At 39.8% G+C, this 15836-nt stretch overlaps 1 protein-coding gene across 1 annotated transcript; it reads left to right on the top strand.

Annotated features, from left to right (window-relative positions):
• Positions 1–1483: 1483 nt before the first annotated feature.
• LOC125393170 (olfactory receptor 4C3-like) lies at positions 1484–11521 on the top strand. Its single transcript, XM_087898198.1, has 2 exons — positions 1484–1543; positions 10565–11521. Exons 1-2 carry the CDS (start codon positions 1484–1486, stop codon positions 11519–11521), a joined length of 1017 nt encoding a protein of 338 aa, XP_087754324.1.
• Positions 11522–15836: the final 4315 nt, after the last annotated feature.

Raw genomic sequence — 15836 nt, forward strand, 5'->3', positions numbered from 1 at the left:
TGAGAAAGTTTAAGTGGAGGACACAAGTTACAGTGGGGAAATAAATCATTGATATAAGAATTCATATTTTGTATGAACCTAGGAGCCATTGTTAAAAAATTTCAGGATAAAACTGCAAGAATGCAGGCAGGTGCTAGCTACTTATCCCCAAATTCTGATAATTACTCAGGTCCTATACAAAATATGAATTCTGTTGTCCTACCCGCAGCTAGGGTCTGTGTTAAAGTTCATGGCCCATGTTGCCACTAGGGCCCATGTAGAGGTCCAGAGTCTAGCTTCCAACCTGTGGCCCTGTTGGAATCTGAGAATAATGCTACAGCCAGGGTCACACAGATCTGTGTGGCCTATGATTCCATTGGTCATCGGGGTCCTGGCTGCTGCTGAGGGTCATGTCTGTGTCCATGGCCCTATAGCAGCCAAAGTCTAAGTTGATGTCCTTGGCTTTTGTTTCCCCCAAGGGTCATGTGGGATTCTTCAGGTCAGGTCAGTCACCTGAATCCATGTTGGTGTCCAAGGATCATGCTACATCCAGGGCAATATGAGTGGCACATACCCAATGTCATGATGACTCCATGCCAGGGCTGTAGCTGGTGGGAGATGTCTGGGTTTGTGATCCTTCTGCAGCCAGGGTCTGGGTTGAAGTCCAAGGCTCCTGTTACCATTGAAGACCATGAGGATGTTTGACTTCTGGGGACTTGCTAGTGTCTGAGGGCCATAATGCTGTGGGGGCCATGCTAATCTGCCACCTGGGGCCATGGTGAGATTCACATCTAGCTACTGCCAAGGACCATGTCTGCATCCATGGTCCTACTATAGTTGCTGCACTGCTGGGGTGTTTGTTGAAGTCCAAGGTCCATGTTGCCACCAAAGGTCATATGGAATCCCAGGGTTGGGGTTGCAACCTGTGGCCTTGTTGGTGGTTGGGGAACACACTGCTGCCAGAGACATCCTGATCTTAATAGCCTATCCTTCTACCTGGAGCCAATGCTGTCCAGGCCCAGGTTGCTGTAGAGGGCCATTTTTGGGTTCATGGTTCAGCGGCAAGTAGAATCTGTGTTTGTGTCTGTGGCCTGTGTCACCTCAGGGGGCTCATAGGAACCATGCATGATGAAAACAGAGGACCATATTGAGCCAGCCCCACCATTTTCTGGCCCTGGGAAAGCTGAGTCTGCCTCTTGATGGACACTGTAGCAAGAAAACTGGTGTCGACCCTCATGGGAGATCTGGTCCCTGCACTCAGGAGAGATGGCTCCACCCCTCACCGCAGGCAAGGGAGAATAGACCCTAATGATATGTGTGTAGGAGAGCTGTCTCCACCCCTGGCCTGACTTGGGAGGTCTGGAGAGCCTGGACTGACCAGCTCAGTTATGGATTAGGCCCACAGCTGGGCCTGGGGCTGACCCACTCTGACATCTATCCCATTTGGGACCTGCTGGAGCTTGTGAAAGGACTGGTCCTGTGGAACAACACCTGCAGAATCTCCATGACTCGGGACAGCTGTGGGATATCCCGGAGGAGTTCCAGTGAGGACCCAGTGAAGACGGTGTGCCAGACACCAGAGGCCTTGAAACAAATCAGTGATTCATTGCAATGAACATTTGCAAGTAAAGCTGATTGGACAGAAGTGTCTACTATGTGACTCACCATGGCTCCCAATGCTACCACAGCTAATGAAGAGGTATTAGAGAGGTGGGAAAGATGAAGTACTGAAGAGGGTATTATTTTTTTTGTCTGTGTATTTTGTTTGGTTTGATTTTTAAATATTTTTGGGGTGGATTGCTGCAGGGGTGAAGGGAGGATATGAGGGTACTGGGAGGTGAGTGAAATTAGGGTACATGATATGAAATTCCCAAAGAATCAATAAAGAAATTATGTTAAATTAAAAAACAAAAAATTGCATGACTGTTTAAATGTATGCATATATCCATACTCACGATTATCAGATTAAATGATTATATCACAGCTCAGTTCCTTTTTAAGAGTTTACCCTAAGCTGAAAAATATGGAGGCGCAATCCTTGTCTTCCTCACCTGTGTTTAAGAGGGATCTCCCACAGCCTGGGATACTGAGTGTCTGTGATGAGCAAAGTGGTTTTGTTGAGGATTAGTAACCTGTTTCTCCACACTGTTTCTCCTTTAGTCTCTGATACTTCAGTCTACATGTTGTGCATCTCTAACATCTTGGCATCTCCAAAGCGACCCAGGCTTCAATTTCACAACTTCAGGAAATGGCCTCTCTAGGCCTCTATTCAGGGACACCCTGCCACATTTCTGGCTTCAGCAGCTTTCCTTAGGCATAGAGGCAAATTTCATAACTTGTTTCTTTTATCTTTGACTCCAAAGCCAGAACCACATGGCCAAAGATGCCAAGTTTTGCTGCTTTCTGGGGCTGGAATATAATCTCCTCATTCAATTCCATCTTCACCAATTTTCTGTCCTTCATTGCCCAAGTTTGGCTGTCCTGAAACTTGCCCTGTAGACTAGGCTGACCTCAAACTATGAGATCTGCCAGCCTTTGCCTTCTGAGTTCTGGGATTAAAGGTATGCCCCACCACACCTGGCTCATTTGCAGTGCTTAAAGCATCCCAAAGTACCAAAGTCCATTTTACTCCAAATGAAAACATCATCTGGCCTATTGCAGCAATACCCCAGTCCTTGGTACCAACTTCTGTCTTAGTTAGTGTTCCTATTGCTGTGGAGAGATACCACAACCATGGCACCACTTATAAGAAAAATATTTAATTGGGATGACTCACAGTCCCAGAGGATCAGTTCATTATCATCATGGTGGGACATGGTGGCATGCAGGCAGACATGGTACTGGTTACATCTTGATCAGAAAGTAATAGGCACTAGGTGTGGCTTGGGCATATATGAGACCTTAAAACCCACCCCCAGAGTGACATACTTCCCCCAACAAGGCTGTACCCACTCCAACAAAGTCACAGCTCCCAATAGTGCCACTCCTTATCAGTTTTGGGGGTAAATTACATTCAAACTACCACAGCAACTTTGTCAAATATTAAATGGTCAAAATTGTCTATATTCATGTTTGGGTCTTAAATTTTGTTCTATCTATCTACACATTTGCTTTTGGGCCAGAACCATATTGTTTTTATTACTATAGCTTAAGATCTGGAATGATAAATTCTTAAGCATAGTTCTATTTTCAGGATTGTTTTGGCTATTGGGAGGTCTTTTATGGTTTCACATGAATTTTAGTACGTCTATATATGCCTTAAAAATATTTATATACACACCACACACACGTTTGTTGTTTAGGATATACACACATAATATACACACATACACACCCCACCCTCATACATAATACATACATACATACATATATTCTAGCTGAATATTTTTTGAATAAATGTATGTATACACACAAATTCAGCTACTTTTAAAAGGTAGTTTGAAATGATAGCATCCAATTCTCTTGATTGTCTATTTCCAGTCACAAGAGAGTAAAACAAAGTTGTATTCCAAGTAATGCCAGTAACTGCCAAGAGTCTTTTCCATTGTTTTATCATCGAATCTCTTGAGAATTACCTAAGTTACTCATAGTTTCAGCATATTTTCCATCATTGCATGGAGCAGGATGAATGATATCCATGGTGCTTGTTTTATTTGGGGGAACTTTCTTCCGATTTAAGATTTATACAGAATTATGTCTTATGTGAAAGACTTAAAATTACTGGAGCAATGTTAGGAGCTACTTGTGTAGTCCCAGACTCCCAGAACTGAAATAACCACACAGAAACTCTATTAATTACAACACTGTTTGACCTCTTAGCTTATGCATATTTCTAGCTCACTCCCATGTAAAAGGAACGGCGGACCGCTTCCCGCCTCCCACCCAGCTAGTTTACCCCGAAATAATTACATGGAAACTGTATTCTTTTAATCGTTGCTTGGCCCATTATCTGTAGCCTCTTATTAGCTAACTCTTACATATTGATCTAACCCATTTTTAATAATTTGTGTAACACCACGAGGTGGTGGCTTACCAGGAGGATTCTAACCTGCAGCTGTCTCAGAGAGGAGAGTCATGGCGATTGCCTCATTGTCTTCTTCCTCCCAGCATTTTGTTCTGTCTACTCCATCCACCTAAGGGCTGGCCTATCAAAAAGGCCAAGGCAGTCTCTTTATTAACCAATGAAAGTAACAATAGACAGATGACCCTCCTCCACTCCTATGTTTTAAATTAACTGATTTCTGTTCATTTATATTTTACCATGATGCTCATGGCCTACCGACAAGATTTCAGCTACCAGCTTGTGTCTTTCTTCTCTGGCGGCTCCACAGCGGCTACCTGACTCTGCCTCCTTTTTTCCAGAATTCAGTTTAATTTTTCCTGCCTAGCTCTGTTCTTCCTTGCTATAGGCCAAAGCAGTTTCTTTATTAGCCAATGGTATTCACAACATACAGAAGGGAATCCCACATCATGGAGCCTTACACACTGAGGGATAATTTTTGTCAGCTTGTTTAAAACCAATATTTAAGTATTTTCTTCTTTAAGACTAGGAGAAAATATTTACTGTAGGAGAAATGTGCTTTAAGGCATAAATTAAGGTTGTGCAGCATTTATAAGTTTTATGAGGCACTATATTGTAAATACTTTGGTTTTGTGAGGGGCATGGATTTCACTGTTCATCAAACCAGTCCCGTGAAAACGTTCTGCTTTATCACAATCACTCATTTTCACCTGAGAGCTGAGAACTTAATTGAGTCAAACAGGTTGCTGGTTACAGTTCTGTAACTTTAGTTCTAAAACAAAACAGAACCAGAATGAAAATAATTCTGTTGCATTTTCTGTCTTTGCCTAAGAAGAGTGCTTCACTATTCCTAGAGCTTATGCCCCTGGACGTACCTGTAGTTGTTGGGATGGAGCCTCAATCTGTCATTCCATGCTCCTAGCTCCAGATGAAACTCACTCTAGTTCTTCTTCATTGCTTACAACATAACATTTTCTGCTGTACAAATATGAATGAGATATGGAAGGTGTCAACTCAGGTCATATGTTTTTAGGGGGATACAGCTACATTCCTGTCCCTTTTCCAGTAGGGATTTGCCACATTCGTCTTCTATTCACTTTTGTTTTTGTGGATTTAAATTTGTGGAGTTGCCCATGACTTTTCTGTCTCTTTTTTCCAATAGCCAGTCTATTGTCAAATTCTGTTAGTTCAACATCGAAATATATTCCATCCCAAAGAGTTATAGTTCCAGACAAATTTGACTAAGCACAATCCTTGCCCTTTTTGACTGATGCATCAATAAGTTATTTGAGGATTATGAAAAGTAAATGATAGTGAAAAGACTGAAGAAATATACCATAATTTGAAATTTCTAATGTTTCTTCTTCTGATATTACTTGACCTGAATTAAAAAGTAAATGCCCTAATTCCAGGAATGTTCTTTGAATACCTCCAGAAAAAACACCAGTAGTACCTACTTCTTGCTATAGATTAGGTCATATATTGACCAATGGGTCCTTTCACTCTAAAGTGAATAGCCTTTCTTTCTTTTATTATTACTGTTTTACACACACACAACACACACACACACATGACATGTATGTATGCATATATAAATATACATACAAATACTTGTGAATATAAAAAATACAAATATAAATATATCCAACCTACTGAGTTCATTTTGACTGTTGGTGTATATGTGATTTCAGGGCTGATAATTCTGCACTGAACAACAATAAGGGAGTTCATGCCTGGGAGAGACTAATTTTCCTTCTCATGGCAGTCATTACTTTCCTGTAGTTTTTTGTCTAGAGGTAGGACCCCATGAAAACTTTCTCCTTCTACATAACAACTAGTATTCTCATTGTTCTGGTATTATATATAAAGTCATTTCTAGGAGACACTGTTTCACAGCAGACTTCCTAGTACTCTGATTCTTAAAATCTCTCCACTTCCCTCTCCTTCAATTTCCTGTTCATAAATTCAGGACCTTTAGTGTACATGTATCAGTTGGGGCTGTGATGTCCACAGTCTGTTGATTTCTGTATCTTGTCCTGTAGTTTTCTGCAATGGTCTCCATTTACTGTGAAGAGAGGCTTCTTTGATGAGGGGTGGTAGATACAATTATGTGTGGGCAAAAGGATAAAATTTAGATTGCAGTAAGGAGTTATGTTTCTCTAGCAAAATTTGGATAATAAAAAGCCTTCTGGTAAGAAAAAGACTAGACCTGGATGGATTTATAACAGATTCCTATCAGGCTTTCAAAGAAGAATAACAATAAATCTTTGTTAACTCTGAAGAAAGAAAGAAAGAAAGAAAAAAAGAAAGAAAGGAAGAAAGGAAGAAAAATGAAGATAGAGAGAGTGACAAAAAGGAAAGAAAGAAAGAAAGAAGGAAGGAAGGAAGGAAGAAAAGAAGGAAGGAAGGAAGGAAGGAAGGAAGGAAGGAAGGAAGAGAAGGTTCACTTCTGGACTTATTTTAATATTACTTTAATCCCTAAACCAGGTAATATATAACAACAGCAACAGCAAAAACAACAAAAATAACAACAACAAAAGCTAGAGCCCAATATTCTTGCTAAGTGAAGATGCATGAAAATAAACAGCCAGTGTCTGTAGAGCTGTGTCTTGACAAAGTATCTGGAGATTGAGTTTTATATTTTCGCATTCTATCATCTCTACAAATTGTCTGTTTATTAATTTAACAATGTATACATCTGTTTATAAAATAATGTTCTTGTTAGAAAACTTGCTCAACAATGAGATAGTGTAAGTGTTCTCAGAGTATATGAGATATGTGAGGCTAAGTCATGGTGTTGAGTAGATTAACTGTGTTAAGTACATTTTGATATGGTTCTTCCTAGTTAGGATTGAATTTTAGGATAGAATCAAATGTTAATTTAAAAAACATCTGTATATGCATACCCAAATACCACATTGCAATCCATAAACACACATGCAATTGTTATTTATCAATTAAATCTATGACAAATTAAAAAATGTTTGAATGTTAAATTGAAATGTCAAGATATTCACAAATGAGTTTAAGAAGTAATAGACTTAGGTCAACAGCTACCTGTTTATCTTCTCTAAAACTCAATGTTACTAATAGGACACAATGACAAAATTATTTTTCTTTATGCTTTTGTATATTTAACCACAAAAGAATTAATTCCTATCTTTGCTCATTTTTAAATTTTAAGATAAACAGAAATATGACACGTAATCTTTTATGTCTGCACATTTGGCCTCAGCAATGAGCTTGTGAGGTATTCTCATGTTATAGGTGCCTATAATTCATTTATTAAATGACTGTATTCATTATGTGCAAATACCATACAGTATTTTGATGGCTACCCGGGTTACTTACTGGAGGATGGGAGTGGTTTAGGTATAATGCCTGCTCAAGTTGTTTTGACTTCACCTCCCTTGGTCTTTTACCATAACTGGCAGTAGAGATGTGGATAATGGACAGTGACTTTTGTCTCTTAGCTTTGTAGGGTGCAGATGAAAGAGATGATGCCTGAAAATGGCCTCATCCCTATGCGTAGAACAGGATGCTTAACAAATGGTATTGATTTTGTTCTCTCTCTGTCAGTGATCCCTAAAAATGCTGACTGCTACTATCAGTTTCTGAAATATCCGAACTTTGTTTCACTTATGGCACTTTGTGAACTCTCTCTCTCTCTCTCTCTCTCTCTAGATACTGGAAAGATGCTGGGCATCTTACAAAGCAGAATAGACATTTCTTCCTTAGGAGACCAAACTGTATTCACAGGGATTAATTAAATGATGGCCTTCACATTGTCCCAACTTGTGACCTGAAGTTGCCTCTATGCTGCTCCAGAAGTTGATCCTGTGGGGGTGGGGAGATCACCCTGAGATGGCAGAGAGCATTGGGGCTAATAATCCCCCTGTCATATTTCCACCTTAAAAAATAACCCTTTTCAGTCAAAGGTGAAGGGTTTTCTCTGAGACTGTGTGGATGAAAACTCTGTGCATAAAGCAGGGTGAACAAGTCACTTAACCCTTCAGTGAAGCCTGTCTCCCTGTGCCTTAAGCAACACTACCATTCTGACTTGACAAAGCTAGATGAAGCAGAGAGTTCAAGGTTATAAGGACAGGGCATAACTTGGCATGAGGAAAGACCTACTATCTAGTCATGCTTCTGCTTCAAATCTCCTAAGCAACTTTGAAACAACTGCTCTCCTGGTTCTCAAAACCACCAAGAGGATGAGATTTTGAAAGTTAGGTTTATCATCAAATAAAAGAGAAGTGGTGATGAATGATTTCCTGGCAATTTGTAAATGAATTACTGACCCCATTTTTACTTTACATTTACTTCGTTAATAACGAAGTTTTCAGCTCAGACAAATTTCTTTACTCATTTACAAGTGCTTTGTTGTTTTTTTCTTTACTTAACAACAGTTGCTTTGTGCCAATGTAAAAAATAGTTTAATTCTCATCTAAGATTAGAAGAAATATGAAATTATCAATTTCAGATCAAATGTCTTGGCTATCATGGATGATCCTTTATGAACTTTTCCAGGTTCACTAGTCCATGATGTTGGGATATGAGAAAATTGTGGAGCTCCTGTGGTGTGCACAGATCCAGTCAATGTAAATTTTATATATTCTATTTTCATTATAATTTTAACTTTACTTATTTAGACACAGGTTCTTGCTATGTAATCTTGCTTGCCTGGATCTCATTGTGTAGCTTAGGCAGGCCTTGAACTCACAGCAATCTCCTTTCTCAACATCTCAACTATCACAGTTATAGGCATGTGTCATTAAGCATGGCTTGATAATCTATTTTTAAAACAAAAGATAAAAATATCCAGAAAAAAACCACAAGGGTAATTTTAGTAGAGGTTTTATTATGTTATATGGAATGGGCAATCCAAACAGGAGAGTTTCTTCAGCTTTTGCTATTTTTTTAACTTGTTTTAAATGAATAATTTTCTCTACAGTCACAAAGATGAATCACAGAGATAAATCAACATGCTATTTTTATTTTGCTGCATATGAATTTACTATTCAGCTATTCAGAGTGATTTTTATACTCTTTTTTTCTGTTTGAGAATAAAGATTAGGTGCTTTTCATATTTCATGTGTATAACTTTGAAATGCCAGTACTTCTCTATGTCTTGGTTCCTTTAGTCATAGTAAAAATCGTTCATGACATTGATCATTGTTACAGTCACAGATATTATTGATTGAACATTGATCACGTCCAGCTTCTTATAATCACCCAATACGCAGTGGTTTCATGTCCTTTCTGAACATTAGGCTGTTCCAGAACGCTTTCATTTTAGAATGTTACACTGCTTTGAACATTGGTACAAAATAATTGCAACCATGCTTGCTTTTGTTTTATAGATAAAAACTCTGAGGCTTTGAGAATTTGTCCATTATCCACTAAGAACAATTGACAATGGCAGGGTCCAAATATAGAGATATTAACCAATCAGTCCACAGTCTAGCCCTCAGACACAGTAACAAGATTTCCTGGGGGAAAGTCTTACATCTGCTACAAATTTTCTATTTGTATTACTCAAAACAAAACAAAACAAAACTCTAAAAGCTAGGGGAGATAGAGTGTAATGTCATGCTCAAGACAACCCCATATCTTATTTCTTCCTGTACAAGGTGAGAACTTACTCTGTGGGCTTGTTGTGAGGGTTAAATGATCTGATTATGTAGTGCAGTTTGGAAAGTTCTTGGGGAGGGCTAAGTTCATGCAGGTGTTGGCTCTGCCACTGTTATCTGGGCTTCTGTCTAAAAAATTTTGCTTTAAAGGGTAAGACAAGGCAAAAATTAAAAGATTTTTTTAAAAATTTGCAGAAAAATATGCTAATCAAAAAGTGTCTCTTTTCACTGTTTATTCTTTATTGCAAGGAGGTGAAATAGTTTCCACAAATTTCAGGTCTGCCTTGTAGTCATTATAGGGAAAAACAGACTTAACTAGGTGGATTTTCTTAAGGCAAGACAAGCAAAACCCAGAAGAATGTAAAACATGCAAGCAGGGATGGTAAATTAGATTGACTTCCTAGATGCCATTCACAGCCTGGGATGGGGAAGCACAGTAGTAAAGGAACAGAAGAGGGGGGCATGCAAATCTCCACATTGGGGTTCTCCCAGTCTGCTCCTCCTACTCCTTTATTTTCAGCCAGCTTTAGGCTCAGATAGACTGACACAGAAAACCAAGCGTCCTTGAATAGTCTTAGTGGAATGCTTTCATTTCAAAGGGGCGGGGGGGATTAGCAGAAGTTGACAGAGACTCTAAATATTTCCTCAAATGCCATCAAATTGACTGTGAAAATGGTCATAGATGCATCTCACTTGGAACTAGAAAATGACTGGATGTTAAAAATTCAATCAAAGCTGTAACTAAAGAAGCTAATAACTCATGCACAGTTGTAAAGGGCATGTTCTAAAATTTAATGAATAACAGAATAAATGAGTCTAAGATTTTTGGAAAGAGCATGTTAAGAGGAGAGTGGTGTATTCAAAAGAAACATTGCAACATTCCTGATCCTTGGAGTTAATTCTCTCATATATGTTTCTTTTCACTTCATAGGCGACACTGCACTTGCACACTCAGTACCCATGGAGTCTACCACACAATTTTACAGAGTTTTTTACGCTGGGACTCTCCCAGAGGCCAGAGGTCCAAAGAACTCCCTTTGTGGTATTCTTGATTATCTACACAGTCACAGTTTGTGGCAACATGCTCATTTTGATCACCATCATGTTCAGCTCGAACCTTGCTTCCCCCATGTATTTTTTCCTTTCCAATCTATCCTTTATTGAAACCTGCTATTCCTCTTCTTTGGCCCCTAAACACATTGCTCATTTCTTGTATGAAGGGACTACTCTTTCTTATGAGGGCAGCTTGGCCCAGCTCTTTGGAGCTCATTTCTTAGGAGGTGTTGAGATCATTCTGCTCACAGTGATGGCCTTTGACCGCTATGTAGCCATCTGCAAGCCCCTGCACTATACAACCACCATGACCAAGCACCTCTGTGTGGTGCTGGTGGCAGTGGCTTGGTTGGGTGTTTTCCTGCATTCATTGGTTCAGCTCTTTCTGGTTCCTCAATTGCCCTTCTGTGGACCCAATATAATTAATCACTTTGTGTGTGACTTGTCCCCTTTACTGGAGCTGGCCTGCACCAATACATATGTCCTTGGCTTGCTGGTGGTGGCCAACACTGGTGTGATCTGCCTGCTGAACTTCCTCATGCTGGCTGCCTCGTCCATTGTCATCTTGCGCTCCTTGAGGTCCCACAGTGCAGAGGGTAGACAGAAAGCTCTGTCTACCTGTGGGGCCCACTTCACTGTTGTTGCTTTGTTCTTTGTGCCCTGTATATTTAGTTATATGCGTCCATCAACTACTTTACCTATAGACAAAAACATGGCAGTATTTTATGGTATTCTGACACCTATGTGGATTCCACTCATTTATACTCTGAGAAATGAAGAGGTGAAAGATGCCATGAGAAAGCTCTTCACACACTCAGAAATTGTGAGTCCCTGAGTGGTATGGAAGGTAATAGCAGCAACTATATTTCTCTTAATGAAACAACTAAAGTTTGCTGTTTTCACTACCAAATATCAACTTATTACAGTTATCTCTCCATCCTGCCATTACCATAGGCTTTAGGGCTTACAATCATTTTCACTTAAGTTGCACAGAATTATTATATACTAGCTGTTTAAGACATATGACTTGAATTTTCACTACTGGTTTAGAAATAAGAAAACTATGCTACCAGACGTGGTCAATTGACTTTTCAAAGTTATCTAGTTTCAAAACTCAACCATTTATTTTTGGGCAATTATAACACATTATGACAGGTTCTCTACTTTTTAAAGGTATTAACTGTATATCTCAATAAACTTAGGAAATACGTGAAGTAAATGTATGTTTCCAAGTGTTATTTCAGTAAATGAACTAGACAAAACTTTTTTTAAAGTTTATTTATTTATTTGTAAAAATTTCCACTTCCTCCCCTCCTCCCAATACCCTCCCACTCCCCCTACTCCCTCTCCTCCTCCCTCTCCAGTCCTAAGAGCAGTCAGGGTTTCCTACCCTGTGGAAAGTTCAAGTTCCTCCCCCTCCCTCCAGGTCTAGGAAGGTGAGCATCCAAACAGACTAGGATCCCAAAAAACCAGTGCATGCAGAGAAAACAAGTCCCAGTGCCATTATCAATGGCTTCTCAGTCAGCCCCCATATCAGCCACATTCAGAGAATCCGGTTGATCGCATGCTTGTTCAGTCCCAGTCCAGCTGGCCTTGGTGATCTCTCATTAGATCAGTCCCCTTGTATCAGTGAGTGAACGCACCCCTCGCGGTCCTGACTTCCTTGTTCATGTTCTTCCTCCTTCTGCTCCTCATTTGGACCTTGAGGGCTCAGTCCAGTGCTCCAATGTGGGTCTCTGTCTCTATCTCCATCCATCGTCGGATGAAGGTTCCCTCTGATCCTGACTTCCTTGCTCACGTTCTCCCTCCCTCTGCTTCTCATTTGGACCTAGGGAGTTAAGTCCAGTTTTCCAGTGTGGGTCTCTGTCTCTATCTCCATCCATCGCCAGATGAAGGTTCTATGGAGATATGCAAAATATTCATCAGTATGGTTATGGGCCAAGGCCAATTCAGGCACCCTCTCCTCTGCTGCCCAGAGAACAATCTGGGGACCTCTCCTTGGACCTGGGAACCCCTCTAGAATCAATAGACAATACTTTTAATGCAGTTTTCAAACATAGGAAAGCATTATCATTGTAATTAAATGGCATGACAAGTTGGGTCTGCATGATAATTGAGCTGCAGACAAGTAAAGAAAAGCACATCTGAAAATCTTCCAGGCTTAGTCACATATAAAGAGTCTTGTGGGAAAACGAGATCATATCCATCATTGTCCTTTGTGACATTGACAATATTGCTTTCACACAAGTTCAGACAGGCCAATAGCTAGGTTCTGGAGACAGACCAGATTCTTTGTCTTAATTCCTATGCTTATTGCTTTAATGATCTTGTGTAATCGACAAAAGCCTGTAAGTCCATGGTGAGATCATGTCTTATTTACCTTCATGTGTCTGGTTTATTCCACGGAGCATTATCTTTTCTGTGTTTACTCATGCTGCAGTGAATGGTAGTGTTTTCTACTTTTTAAAAGTATTAATATATTTTATAGTTTATCCATACATTGTCAAAGATGCCCAGCCTCAGCATAAGACTAAACAAGTGACAATGTCAGTGTTGCCAAAGATGAGGACTGGCAGCTATCTGACACTCTGTTAGTGACATAGTATGGAAAGCCATTTGATGATATTAATCGAATATGAAGTTAAGCTGTTTGATTCATTTATGGGTTTTTTTTTAAAGAATCTCATGCAGATGCAAGCAGAATCAAGAACAAGTGTATTCACCATGGAATCACCACAGAACTGTCTTTTATTTTCTTTTGCTAATAAATAATAGATCTTGGGACGGGGGTTCTAGAGAGATGGCCCAGAGGTTAAAAGCACTGTTTTCACTTCCGGAGGTCTTGAGTCCATTTCCTAGAATCTACATGGTGACTCTTAACCATTATAATGATATCTGGTGTCCTCTTCTGTCAAGTAGGCATGCATGCTGGCAGAACACTGTATTCATAATAAGGAAATCTCAAAAAAAAATTTAGACAAGACAGAAACAACAAGAAAAATAACAAACAAATAATCAAGTAGGGGAATGTTTTAATAATATACAGTATATATGATTAATTAGTTTATAGTCATTCAAAGAAAATTAAATCAGGTCTACATGCACCAACAGAGATGGTCTGAAAAGCAATATAGAGTGAAAAAATAGGTTGAACACAGATTTAATTGGTTGTATTGGTATATGACTATAATACCAGCACTTAGAAGTGGATATATGGATCTTAAGTTTTGAGAGCATCCTGGGTTACATAGCCAGATCTTGGTGAAATAAAAAACAGAAATAAGTCGGGTTGTGGTATTAACACCTTTAGTCTCAGTACTCAGGAAGCAGATGTAGACAGATTTCTCAGTTCAAGGCCAGTCTGGTCTACAGAGAAAGTTCCAGGACAGCTAGGGCTACACAGAGAGACCTTGTTTTGAAAGACCCAAAACAAAACAAAACAAAACCCAGGGATAAAATGAACAAACAAATGAACAAAGAAACAGTGTGTTTGTATACATTTATATGTATATATATATATGTATATTGGTACATATATGTGTCTATGTAGTTATATGTATACAAATTATATGTGTATATTTATATAGATGTGTGTATGTATATATGATTATATGTATACATGTATGCATAATATGTGTATATGTATATATGTGTATATGTATTTATGTTGTGTGGATATTTTTGTGCATTATATGTGTATATGTATAAATATGTGTGATGTAATATTAATGAGAAAAATTATTGAACATCAATCGTTTATGTTGTTTACATTTGTGTAATTTAAACAGGATTGAAGAAATACTATCAAATTCATCATAGTATTTTTTTTTATTCAAGACACAAAAGGTATGAGATTTTTCCACATGTGAGCACATTCTTTTTTTTTTTTTTGTAAATTTTATTAAATTATAAAAGTTTCCATTTCCGCCCCCCCTCCCAACACCCTCCCACTCCCCCCACTCCCCCCCTCCTTCCCCTCCATCCCCCAGGGCAGTCAGGGTTTCCTGCCCTGTGGGAAGCTCCAGCTCCCTCCCCCTCCCTCCAGGTCCAGGAAGGCGAGCGTCCAAACAGACTGGATCCCCAAAATCCAGCATATGCAGAGGAAACAGGTCCCAGTGTCATAGTCAATGGCTTTTCAGAAAGACCCCGGGCCAGCCACAGTCAGAGAATCCGGCCAAATTCCGAGAATCTGGCTAGATCACGTCCTCGTTCAGTCCCAGTCCGGCTGGCCCTGGTAAACTCTCATCAGATCCGTTCCCTTGTATCAGTGGGTGATAGCATCCCTCGCAGTATTGATTTCGTTTTTCATGTTCCTCCTCCTTCCGCTCCCCCTCCGGACCTCGGGGGGCTCAATCCGGTGCTCCAATGTGGGCCTCCGACTGCATAGCCGTCCTTCGCCAGAGGAAGGATCTATGGTGATAAGCAAAATATACATCAGTATGGTCATGGGCCACGGCCGATTCAGGCACCCTCTCCTCTGTCCAGAGAGCAATCTGGGGGATTTCTCCTTGGACCTGGGATCCCATATATAATCAAGTCTCCTGTAAACCCTAAAATAGCTCCCTTAGTTGAAATATATTGTTCCCTGATCCCATATTCATCCTACCTCCCTCCCCCCCCCCATCCCCGGCCACCAAGCTTTCCCCGTTCCTCCCCTACTCCCTTCTCTCTAGTCCTCTCCCCCTCCATCGACCCTCCCACTCCCCCATGCACCCGAGGTTACCTGGGACTCATGTATATTTCCTACCTCCTGGTGGATAGCTAAATAATCTTCATCAGGTTCATCTTCTTATTTAGCTTCTCTAGGATCACGAATACTAGGCTCAAAGACCTTTAATTATGGTTAGAATCCACTTATGAGTGAATACATACCGTGTTCCTCTTTTTGGGTCTGGCTTACCTCACTCAGTAAAGCGTTTTCTATTTCCATCCATTTGCATGCAAAATTCAAGATGTCATTGTTTTTTACAGCCGAGTAAAACTCTAATGTATATATGTTCCACACCTTTTTTAACCATTCTTCTATTGAGGGGCACCTAGGTTGTTTCCATGATCTGGCTATTACAAATAGTGCAGCTATGAACATAGTTGAACAAATGCTTTTGTAGTATGTTAGGGAATCTTTAGGGTATATTCCCAAGAGTGGTATT

The sequence above is a fragment of the Myodes glareolus genome, chromosome 2, assembly GCF_982192425.1.
Source record: "Myodes glareolus chromosome 2, mMyoGla1.1, whole genome shotgun sequence".
Classification (NCBI taxonomy): domain Eukaryota; kingdom Metazoa; phylum Chordata; class Mammalia; order Rodentia; family Cricetidae; genus Myodes; species Myodes glareolus.